The sequence below is a fragment of the Xiphophorus maculatus genome, chromosome 9, assembly GCF_002775205.1.
Source record: "Xiphophorus maculatus strain JP 163 A chromosome 9, X_maculatus-5.0-male, whole genome shotgun sequence".
NCBI classification, from domain to species: domain Eukaryota; kingdom Metazoa; phylum Chordata; class Actinopteri; order Cyprinodontiformes; family Poeciliidae; genus Xiphophorus; species Xiphophorus maculatus.
This window is the reverse complement of record NC_036451.1, coordinates 31,414,409-31,425,946: the sequence shown is the minus strand read 5'-3', so window position 1 is coordinate 31,425,946 and position 11,538 is coordinate 31,414,409. Positions and strand designations below refer to the sequence as shown.

At 44.0% G+C, this 11,538-nt stretch overlaps 1 protein-coding gene across 1 annotated transcript; it reads right to left on the bottom strand.

Annotated features, from left to right (window-relative positions):
* Positions 1–3,145: 3,145 nt before the first annotated feature.
* Positions 3,146–10,980, bottom strand: LOC102234222 (mitotic interactor and substrate of PLK1). The gene is made up of 6 exons (XM_023339080.1): positions 10,945–10,980; positions 9,807–9,905; positions 6,042–7,923; positions 4,841–5,049; positions 4,724–4,762; positions 3,146–3,903 (listed from the first exon to the last, which is right to left on the bottom strand). The coding sequence occupies exons 2-6, from the start codon at positions 9,864–9,866 to the stop codon at positions 3,814–3,816; spliced, it is 2,280 nt and encodes a 759-aa protein (XP_023194848.1). The 5' UTR covers positions 9,867–9,905; positions 10,945–10,980; the 3' UTR covers positions 3,146–3,813.
* Between the last annotated feature and the right edge of the window lie 558 nt (positions 10,981–11,538).

Sequence of the window (11,538 nt, the reverse complement as noted above, 5' to 3'; positions counted from 1 at the left end):
CACTTATTAACCTCTGAATCAGAAAACAAATTTAAAATGGAGTTTTTATTTGGTCGGACAGGAAATATAAAGTTAGTTAGATGCTGACGCATCGGTTTGTTAGGATTACTTTTATCCAAAAGGTTAAATCCAAACAGTTGAAGTAACTGAAGATTAGCTGATTGAATGTTTATATTTTAACCAGATATTTGACTGCAGAGGGGTCAGAGGTCATTACTGTGTTAAACTGAGTATCTGAGCAGTCCAAATTATACAATTAGCAAAATTCATCATAAGACAACCAATCTCTACTGTCATTAAGAAAATGTCTTCTGGACCAAATACCTTTTTCCATCCAGTGATCCAAACACAGAGATGATTCCTGTGTAACACAGATCTGTTGTTCCAGATGGAGTTTGGTGAGGAGTGAAGTTGTGTGTGTACATTAGTTTCCAACACAACAAAACCTGCTTGTAAAGGCAGATATCTTAACAGGAAGTCTGTTGACACCAAAGTCACATCTAAGAACAAAATCTATGCATCCAATTTTTTTAAACAAACCTTTGGTAAGACAAAACCAGAAACTATTTCTATTCATTAGAAAAGATTTCAACCAGTTTACCTTTAAGACCGCATTTAAACAGTCAAAGTCAACAGCTTGTAAACCTCCATCTTTAACGTCTTTAACCAGATTTGCTTTCTTTAAGTAGTGGACTCGATTTTTCCCGATGAAATTAAAGTTCAGCTGATTTATAGCTTTAATGTATTTGTTAGGTTTGGTTCAACAGGTTCTCCCAAACAGGCTCAGATCTCTTTGGAGCTTCTATTTAACTGAGATTTGCAATTCTGTATTTTATTCTCTATGTTAACAGTTTCACTGCGTTTAGCATCTTTAGTCATTAAAATTCCCAGATATTTAACTGAGGATTTAATGGGATACTATAAGCTTCCATCAGATCAGAGCCATGAATCGCCATCAGTTCACATTTCTGCAGGTTAAAGGTCAATCCTGATGCTTTGGAGAAAGTATTAATTAACTCAAGTACTTTAGGGGTTTGGTCTAGACTCTTCAAAAAACTGTGGTGTCATCAGCTAGTTGACTGATTATAATTGGTCATCTAAAACTTTCAATTTGGGTCTGTTTGAGTTTTTTATGAAAATACTCATCATTTCAACAGCTAAGATGAAGAGAAACAGGGAAATATTGCAGCCCTGTTTTACTCCCCTATTAATGGAGAACCGTGGAGACGCACCGTGTGGCAGAGCAGCTGAACTTGTTATAAAAGCTTTTTATTATTCTGCAGAAGTTTGGTCCAAATCCAAACATGTGTAAAACTTTGAAAAGAAAATGATGTTCCAACATATCAAAGGCTTTGTAGAAATCTAGGAAAAGGATGAAGCCTTTATCCTCAGTCAGGTCACTGTACTGGAGTAAATCCTGCACCAGCCTGATGTTATCATGTATAGATCTTCTGGACATAAAACCTGTCTGTGTTTCAGAAATAACGTCTTTAAGGCCAGTCTTTAATCTATTTGTATAGATATACGTCAGTAGTTTATAATCACAGTGTAGAAGGTGGTTGTCTAGAACCTTGTTGTCTCTTCCTGTTTGGGTTTCAGGGTGATGACTTCCTGTTTCACGGTGTGTGGAAGTGAATTATCACACAAGATCTCTTTAAAAACCTGGAATATAAATTCTCTGAGAACATCCCAGAAGTTTCTGTAGAAACTGGCAGTAAGGCCATCAGAGCCAGGAGATTTATCCAGCTTCAAGCACATGATGGCGCTGTCTAGTTCTTCCATATTATATAACCCTAACCCTAACCCTTCCATATTAATATCTTTGTCACAGTTTTCCTTGAAATCATCAGAGATTTGAGGGACAAAGTCTTTGACTTGGTCTAGCAGAAGGTCGGAGTCTGGGGTTGAAAAAGAAGAGCAATAAAGGTTTTGGTAAAAGTTGCTCATTTCTTTTGCAATTAGAATTTGGTCCGTATCAGCAACAACAATGTATGTTTTCCTGGTGTTTGCTGAATATTTTTTATTTTAAACTTTGTAGTAAGTGGATGGTGTCTTTAAAATCCCTTGTCCTGGAGCAGAACTCAATACATTATAATAGTTTAAAATAATTAAAAGAATACTAAGATCATATATTATGACAATTAAGTATAAGTATTCAAATAAATAATTATAAAAGTATCAATAAATTGAATTAAAAATAATTTTTATTTATTTTCCAACTCAATTGAAATTTGTCCCAAGTTTTTGTCAACACCACCAAACATAAAAAGAATGTAAAAAAAAATCAGGCGATATTGGGGGCATCAGAACCTCTGAGGACCCCATGACGTCTTCCTTTCTCTTCCTTTGCTAACAGGGCTAGACTAAGCTAGTTAGCTTATGTTATTCTTTAGTTTTTTTCTTCTGTTTTATTCCTAAGTTGTTTGTCACAACCATGATGTGTCAACACCATAACTGACAATTTACAAAACTTTGATGACTTTTTGTGAAATAAATGTTTAAACTGTAAAGATTTGATGGACCTGATGAGCTACAATATGGCCTCCTTCAGAATAACATCGTATTGAGGTAGTTTGGCATTTTGTCGACTCCATCAGTTTTTAACTGACATTGTGACTCTTTCAGTGATAATGTTGACAAATCTCACTTAAATGTGCAGTTAGTTCATTTTCATTCATTTTACATAAATGTCATTACTTCACATGTATCACGTTTTTCTTTTTACTCACTAGTTTGTCAAAACCTTCAGTTCTGTGTTAACTCCGTCAGATGGACTTTATGTTGTTTTTTGTTTTATTTCTTTTGTTTCTTGAGAAACATTTGTCTGTAAAACTGAGTAAAAATATCACTAACAGAGTCATTAAAAAAACATTTTAAATTTGTTTTGGTCAGATGGTGATGACAAAGTTTTGGGTCAGGTCCATTAAAAAAGTAATTTAAAAAAAAATTGCAACTGGGAGCCTGCACCTTATCATCTTTACATTTCTAAAACATTATTTGTCATATTTGTGTACATAAGCTTGAGGAATCATTTTTTTTAAAATTGGGAAAATTTAAACCCAATTTGTTCCCCTTCTCAAGAATCACTGACCAGATATGTTGTTAATAGTTACACTCTGCAATATAAAAACAAGGAAACCACCAGTCAGTATTGCAGATGTACTTATTCTTTATTTAATGAAGGAAAAAACTCAGAGATTAAAATCAGTTTTTTTCAACATTACTGCGGGAGCATTAGCAGAATGCCTGTCAGTGAACAGCTTCTCCACCGGCCAATCAGAGCACACCCTGCTGGTTGGGAAGGACTACAGGTTACTTGGGATCACCTGCAAATATGGTTGCTTCCGGTCTGGTGGAGAAACCTGAGGTTCTTAACATGGCTCCACCACCTGTGGGTTGGGTCAGTGATGTCACAGCAGGCTCTGACCTCAGCGTGCAAGAAGTTCTGCTCTCTGCAAAGTGGGTCCATTCTCAAGTCCAGAACCCATCCAGGCAAACAGCAGAACTCCAACAATCAACGGATTTTAGGGTTTCATTTATTTTGCTGCATCAGTTTCAATCATGAACAGTTACTGACTTCCTGTTTAGTTTTGTCAAATTAAAAGTGTCAAAATCAAACTCCTGCTTTGCTCTCTGAGGTTAGACTGAAAGCGACTAATTGTCTCCACTGGACGTTTACTCAGCAGCTGATTGGATCAGGTGAGAACATCCTGTCTATAAGGGTGCATCAGTTGATGCTGCTGACCCATGACCCTGCTCAGGATTGGTCCACACTTGGTTCTGGATCTGGTCCTGCATCTGGTCCTGGTGGTCTCACTGGTTGTCCTGGTTGGCGAACTGCCCAGCCTCCCACAGCAGCGCTCTCTGGTTCTTATGACGAACGACTCGAGTGGACTCCACCACCTGAGACAAGACACGGAGGGGACATCATGGTGATGGAATAGATGCATGTGGAACCAGTCAGTGAAGTCTTTCAAAGTAAAAGTCTTTAGTGACAGGGTCCAAATAACTCAAACTCCCGAAGATCTGACAGTTGATCCAGAAATCTAGACATGCTAACTAGCCACTTGCTAAACACATGTCATGTCTTCAGCCTACGAGTTGAGAACCAACTGGGCCAGCGATCGCTGGTCCAGCAGAACCATCATTCAAAGTCTAACTGGGTTACAGAAAGCTTAGAGTGCTGATGGTTGAGACCCGGTGAGATGTTCAAAACCTTTTGGATTTAAACTCCTTTTCTGACCACAGTTTCATCTCCACGTCTCCCTCTGCTGTAGGATCAGTTGGTCCGGAGAACTGGACCAACTGACGGTTCTGTTTGACCCGGATCTACGGAATTATTGCAGGAATCTTCAGAATGTTGCTGAAGAGATGTTAAGGCGGGAATCACCATAGCAACCAATGACTCAACTTCTTCTTTGCATCATGGCTGCCTCCATAGACCCAGTAAACCAGAACCATCGGGTCAGAACCTCTTAGACAGACATCAATTGAGGACTAAACATTCTGGGTTCTACAGAAACTCTCAAATAGCTTTTCAGAATAAAGCTCACAGATTCCCTTCAAGGTAAAAGTACTGCTCTATAATGGATTGGGCCAGGTTCTCCAGAGGTTCTGTGGACACTTTGAGTCTGTTGATTATCTTGTGTTCTAGCTGGGGTTGGTTCTGTAACTTTTGTAACTGGTTTCCATGCTGCACCATTTCAGGGTCTCCAGTGCTCACCTCATTGTTGATGTCATCAACTGGCTGGATTCCTGCGTACTGAAAGACACAAACATCTTCAGACAGGAAGTCCCACCTCTCAGGCTGAGACTACCAAAATAAAAGCAGGAGACTCACAGCGCTCTCTTCCAACTTCAGCTTGGCTCGGTGTTCCTCAAAGTCCTGCAGCAGCATCTCCGTCAAACCTCGAGGAACCGTCCGGACCGCCAATGGGGAGGAAGAGGCTGGGGACGCCGAGGAGGTCCAGGGCTTAGCGGTGACGAGGGAGCCGGAGGGCAGCAGGACGCTGAGATGAGGAGAGGACGAAGACAGACTGGCGGGTTTCTCTGAGACACAGGAAGGAAGCACAACGTGTATATTAACAGGCATGCTAACACACAACCCTGAGGGATACCTGAGACATTAACCACAAGCAAATAGGACCTCCATGTTCTGGTTCTAGAGGAGTTCTAACGCCTCTTTAGAAGCTGCTTCATGTCCATCAACAGTTAACCTGAATGGATCTCCAACACTCTACTGCTTGGAGACACTGCCCCCCACAGGCCACCCCAGGAAGGACAGCCCTGTTCTCCTTGAAGGAGGTGTGGTGTTCCTGAGGAGGCCTTCTGACAGAGACTGGACTCTGAGTCAGAAACTGTTACTAATTGACTCAGTCCGCTGGACTCTGGCCTCATTAGGTTACTCATTGTGTCGGCAGCGGGTTTGACCTGGAGCAGGCCCGGTTCTGGCCTAGTCTGGACCTCCTGGGAAACACCAACCCAGTATCAGAACCTTGAAAAACTATGAAGCTGAGGCTTCCCATAAACATGGCTCAGGGTTCTTTAGAAATGACAGATCTTAGCAGCAGCCCAAAGAAACCAGCAGTGAGAATCTTGATCCCAGAGGGTTCCTTTATCTGAACACCGAGGTAATGTTCCTCCACTAACTGACAGCAGAATACTGATCCGGCGAAGGGAGCTGCAGTCAACCCGCCTCTGTCCGTAATCCGAGCGAGATCAGCTGGCTTCACGGCCAGGCACGTGCAGGGCGGGGCGGAGTGAACAATACCGCCTGCTGTGTCACCCCACCGACCCGTTTCCTCTACACGGTTGTGTGGGACGAGCTGGATGAGGATGGAACAGTTTGGTGAAAATGGCCAAAGAGAATTTGACAGGAACTGCAGTGAACATGAGCATCCTTTTCCAAAACCACCTGGGGTTCAAATTCATCTCAGTGACAATAGATCCAACATCACGCCTCAATGTAAATATTTTTTATCTCTCATTAAAACTGATACTAAAAAGCCGGTGCCATTAAACTTAGGACAGGAACCTGGTACCTGTTTTAAGTGGCGGGTAGAACTGCCTCATGGCCGTTCTGGATGCCTGCTCCACCAGAGGAGCAGGAGAGAAGATGGGTCGGCTGGTTTCCTTCATGGACTTCCTCAGCTCTCTCAGCTCCTGTTCTCTTTTTAGAGCTTCTTCAATCTCCTTCTCAATGAAGTCAGGAGCTCCTTGCCCTCTGGACTGCAGGCCTGTGGACTCCAGGTTCTTCCTCCAGCTCTGAGGAAGCTCTAGTTCATGCATGGTTGTTGGTGTGAGAGAAGCAGGAGGGGAGGAACCCATTTGTTTTCTGACCTCAGAGTCCCTTGGTGTGAATAAGGAGGTGGTTGAGTTTGTCTGGGAGAACCAGGACTCATCAGGATGTCGGTGAGGACAGCATGGAGAGAGGAACACTTCATCTGTTCCAGAATCGGACTCAGGCTTGTCTCCTGAGTGTGAGTCAGGCTCTTCTCTCTTGTACCCCAGCTGTGGAAGATTAGCTCTGCCATCTGGTTCCTGGATCTCTGGTTGCTGAGGGCTCTCCTCCCTTTGGTTTTTTCTGTGGAGGATGAAGCTCAGTGGATTCTTTTCGAAGGTTCTGTCAGGTGTCAGGGACAGCAGTGAACGTCTGGTTTCGATTCTGACCATCTCCGCTTGACCACTGCTGTGCTTCAGGCCTCGAGATTTCCGTAGCTCTGCCTCACGTTCCTGAGTTAATCGGATCTCCCTCTCAATGGGGGTTTCAGGGAACACCTTGGATTTCCTGTGGTGATCAAGCAGGCCATCATCACTGGTGTAGCCTCCAGCCACTTCTACTGACAGTTCCTCATGGCCAGAGTCTTCAAAGATGCTACTCTCTCTACTCAGACTGCCATCAGATCGGAGCACTGTCACTCTCCTCTGAAGATCCATCTCATCTCCGCCTGCTGGTCTAAATGGAGTCATGTTATCGCCTGCCTCCATGGCACCATAGACCTTCACCTTCCTTGACACATAAGCATTAGAATCCAATTCTGGAGTCAAGTCCGACAGGATTCTGGGTGACCGGACAGGACTGAGCATCTGTGTCAGTTGGTCTTGCTCTATCTGTAGAAACTTCTGTCGGGCTGCACCAAAGTTGATCTGCTCCTTCACCACGGCTCCTGGCGCAGCGGTTTGAGGAGGTTCTGGTCTGGAGAGAACAGGACTGAAGCTCAAACTGAACCCCTCTATCAGTCTATCTGTGGACAGGATGGGATCCAGAACCTCCTCTTGGTTCTGTGGTTCTGGTTGGCTCCTCCTAACAGCCTGGCTGTGGATGATCATCTTACGAAGCTGCTTCTCCTCATCCTCATCTATGATTTTCATCCCATTGTTGGGATCCACCATGTACTGATAGTCTCCATTGCTCTCTGAGAACAGACTCTCTGGCTTCTTGTTGCTGCTGTAGGTCTGTAGTTTGAATCCTTTCTCTTTTTTCAGAACGGCCAATTGAGCCTGGCGCTGTGGTGACACCATCCAAGCTTCGTTCAGCTCCGCCTCCGGACTCCTGGGATCCTCCACAAAGGAGTAGAAGCCGCTCTGAGAGCCAGAGCTGCTACCAGGACTGCTGGGCTGCCACTCATCACCACTAGAGTCCCCATCCTGAACCGTGACATGCCGGACTTCGACTAGGCCGTTCCAGGTTCCATCGTTCTCCCAGGAGCCAGAGTCCCGGTCCCCCAGGCCAGGAGCAGGCCCAACAATGGTTCTCAGGTCTGAGGGCTGCAGCAGGGGGGACAGAGGCTTCAGCACCCACCTCCTGGGGGAGCTGTCCATGCCTGTAGGGGGCGTTGTGGAGCCACAGGGGGGAGAACCGTCTATGGATGTCTGAGAATTTTGTGGGGACCAAGCAGGCAAACAGTCTTCGGTGCAGAGTCTCTGAAACAACAGCAAAGACAATTACTGAAGCCAAGGAGCAATAAACTGATCAGCAACACCCAGGCAGTCCTGGGGGGCGTTTGCAAAGCATTGTGGGATCTGTAGTCCCCATAGAGTCTGAGCTGGGCTGGGAGAAATGAAACTGAAGTCACAGAGCAAAGGAATGTCTGACTGATCAGAGATGAGTTTAAAACCCCAGAGAGGAGCGGCTCGGGTCACCTGATGCAACAACCCGCCTCTTATCAGGTCCAGAGATAAACCTGCTCATACCGGCGGTTCTGATGGACCCGGTCCGGGTGTTGACGGCATCTGTTCTTACAGGAGCTTTTAAACTGTGCGGATCTACACTGGTTTCCAGTTCAACAGTCCCAGTAAGTCAGTCTTAAACTGGATCTCATGCTGGTTCTGTTGGTGGTTGACCCACAGAACCGCCCTTACTGGGCTCGGCACAGGTGTGTTTAAAACCAGAACCCGACTCAGGTCACTGACATCTAAACTGGTTCAACTGATCCAGTTTGAAACTGGTTTCATACTGAATTCTACAGGGTTCTGGACTGGTTCTGTTTACTCTGGTTTCAAACTGGGTTAGATCCATCTGCACTGGTTTCATGCTGCTTTTAAACTGGTTCTGGACCGTTTCCATTTAAACTGCCTCTATACTGGTTTAAACTGGTTTGATTTTTCATTATTTTGTACAGGAGTTGGTTCTTTGGAATAAATTGGGATTAAAGTTGGTTCTGGACACCAGTCCAGAAGCAATCAATCTGGATCAGAACCATCTGATGAGACAGTGAGAACCCGGACCACCAGAACATTCAGAGCTGCAGCTCCGCCTGCGACCGGCTGATAAGACGCCGCTCCCGCAGCTGGCAGCCGATAGCCAACCGCCCGCTGAGCCGGGCCAGAACCAGTGTGTGTGTTCCTGTCTTGAGAATTTTTGCGTGTGTTCCTCTGTATGTGTGTGTGTGTGTGTGTGTGTGTTCTTGTGTGTGTGTGTGTGTGTGTGTTGTTTCTGGACCGAGCTGACCCACAGCCCCGCCCCCTAACGGACCCAAACATCTGGTCAGCCTCTGGCCTCAAATCACCTGAACAACAGAATCTCTCTTACCTTGATCAGCGTCCAGCAGCAGCCGCAGGTCTGAAGAGCAGCTGCCTGAGGGGACGAAGGTCGCTGTGAGGCCCCGCCCACTCACAGGCCCCGCCCACGCACAGGCCCCGCCCACCTGCTCTCCCTCAGCAGGTGGACTCTGGATTATCACCATGGAGACAGTCGGGCTTTCTGGGTTCTGAGAGCAGGGTTTCCCAGCCCTGGTCCTCCTGACTGCAGCCAGGTGATTTTAGTTGACAGGTGTTTGTTTTCAGCTGAATCAGGCGTAATGAAGCAGGGAAACAGCTAAAACATGCAGGGCAGTGTTGAGAGTAAATAATTTGGTGTTTTTCCTTCCATCTCTTTTAGCTAGTTGTAAAGCTAAAGCTAAAGGAAATGACATGTTAGGAAACGCCCTCAAAGCTAGGGTTAAAGAATATGACACACAAGGGAATGCTCTTTTTAGGATATAGCTTTGATAGAGGCTATCAAAATGAATGGAAAACTTTTGTTTGATGCCATTTTGTCCTGCTAACTCCTAAAGGTAGTATGAGAAATGGACCAGCTGTATTTTGGTATTAATAAATGGAAATTATGAATTCCACTCACTGACTCCTTTTCAACCTCATACATCAAGAACTTCGCATGGAGGACGGATAATTCTCCACAGCAGTGAGCCTGGAGGCCCAGAGAACCAGGGGAACCCTGCCCCCTGCTGGACCAGCAGCAGTACTGCAGCTCTGCTGCCCCCTGCTGGACCAGCAGCAGTACTGCATCAGGTTGTTGGCAGCCTCACCTTGTTCTCCGAGTCCAGACTGAAAACCAGAACCTTCCACGGCGGAGTGTACTGGAACATTCTGCTGCTCCAACTGGACCTGGCCTGTTCTTGCTGGTGCTGGTTAAAGACAGAAAGAGTCAACAGAGTGGAATGTGGACATTTATTAAATAGAGGTATTATGTATATACAGTAAGTTGCAGTGTTGTATAAAGTACTGAAATCTCAGAGTCAAGTAAAAGTACAAGTACCTCTCCAAAATATGACTTTGGTAAAAGTCCAAGTCACTGACTGAAATGTTACTTGAGTTAAAGTCTTAAAGTATCTGAAACTTCTTGTACTTAAGTATGGAAATTACTGTAAAAATGGATGTACTCAAGTAATGTAATGAAAAGTACAAGTAAAAAGTAAAACAAAGCAAATGCAGTTTGAATGACATTTTTTATATTTTGGTAAACTTGTCAATTACACTTAAAATAATGTACACAACCAAGTGCAGGCAAAATGAAACCTGCTAATAGATAAACCTGCAGGCATCATTTAGTTAAGAAAATTAGGTGCTTTACCTATAGCACAATGTTAACTTAACCTGCTTTACAACTGAACCAGCTTCTTAGTAAACCCTCCAGGACAGAAAATACAAAGTTTTTGTAAGCCTTAAGTTTTCCCTTCAAGTAAGGTCAGTGCTGAAAATGAGAAAAATAAATAGTACAGAAAATGCGGCCAACATGAAGAAAAAGATCTGTTACGATTACTCTACTTCACAAATCAGTGAATCAGTCAATGCTACAGTCAGTAGGTGGTGCACACAACTGGTCATTATGCAAAAGAAAAAAAGAATTGGGAGGGAAATGCAGCTTATTGGCATCTGAAGAGGGAGACCTTTTTTGTAAACCTGGTTTTGAACTTGCATGCCTTTCCTATATTCGTTAAATTCAGTCTAAATTGCTATCGCTATGGCTTCTGTCCCCCTTGAACAGAGGAGTCTAGGTAGCCTGCTACAGTCAACATTAGGCCTAAGCTAAATACACCACGTATGGAACTGAAACAATGCCAAACAAAGTTCATTTATGGTCAACGTTTCACAATACAGTAGTGTCTAGTGACCAAGCTATAGTTACTGAAACAGGAGGATTATAACCATTTCATAAGACGTTACCTCGATGTGTTTCTTCAAGTTGGACGGGGAGTTTTTGTAAGATAGAATTTCCACATCTTCTGGCAGGAATAACATAAACTGCATGTTTATTGGTGGTGATGAACAAGCCCAGGCAAGTAGGCTACGGAGTTTGTTCGGTAGCCTACTTGCTACTTGCTAATCAGTAGGTGGGATCAAAACACTTGCGTTTCTCTCTCTCGCTTTTTTGTAACGAGTAACTAAACCACACATTGAAAATGTATCGGAGTAAAAGTACGCAATTAAGTTCGGAAATATAGTGAAGTAAAAGTGAAAGTTATCAAAAATTTTAATACTCGAGGAAAGTATGAAGTACTCCAAAATATACTTAAGTAAAGTAGTGAAGTATTTTTACTTCGTTACTATACAACACTGGTAAGTTGCACATGTACCAGTACCGGTACCACTCGGCTCCTGCTTTAAGTTCTGCTCAGAGCTCCAGGATGATCAGTCTGGATGAATCTAAACGCTCAGAAACCAGCAGATCAATCTGATCTCTGATCAATGGCTCCATGTTCTCCATCAGAGCCAAAGCTCCTCAGGTAGCGGCTCACCTTGATGCAGCTACTGATATAC

Excerpts from the sequence above, each read along its gene's own strand:
- LOC102234222 (XM_023339080.1), bottom strand. The coding sequence starts at position 9,866 with ATGTTCCAGTACACTCCGCCGTGGAAGGTTCTGGTTTTCAGTCTGGAC. Across the intron at positions 5,050-6,041 it reads CTACCCGCCACTTAAAACAG|AGAAACCCGCCAGTCTGTCT; the intron begins GTACCAGGTTCC and ends CCTGTGTCTCAG. Across the intron at positions 3,904-4,723 it reads TTGATGACATCAACAATGAG|GTGGTGGAGTCCACTCGAGT; the intron begins GTGAGCACTGGA and ends GTCTTGTCTCAG.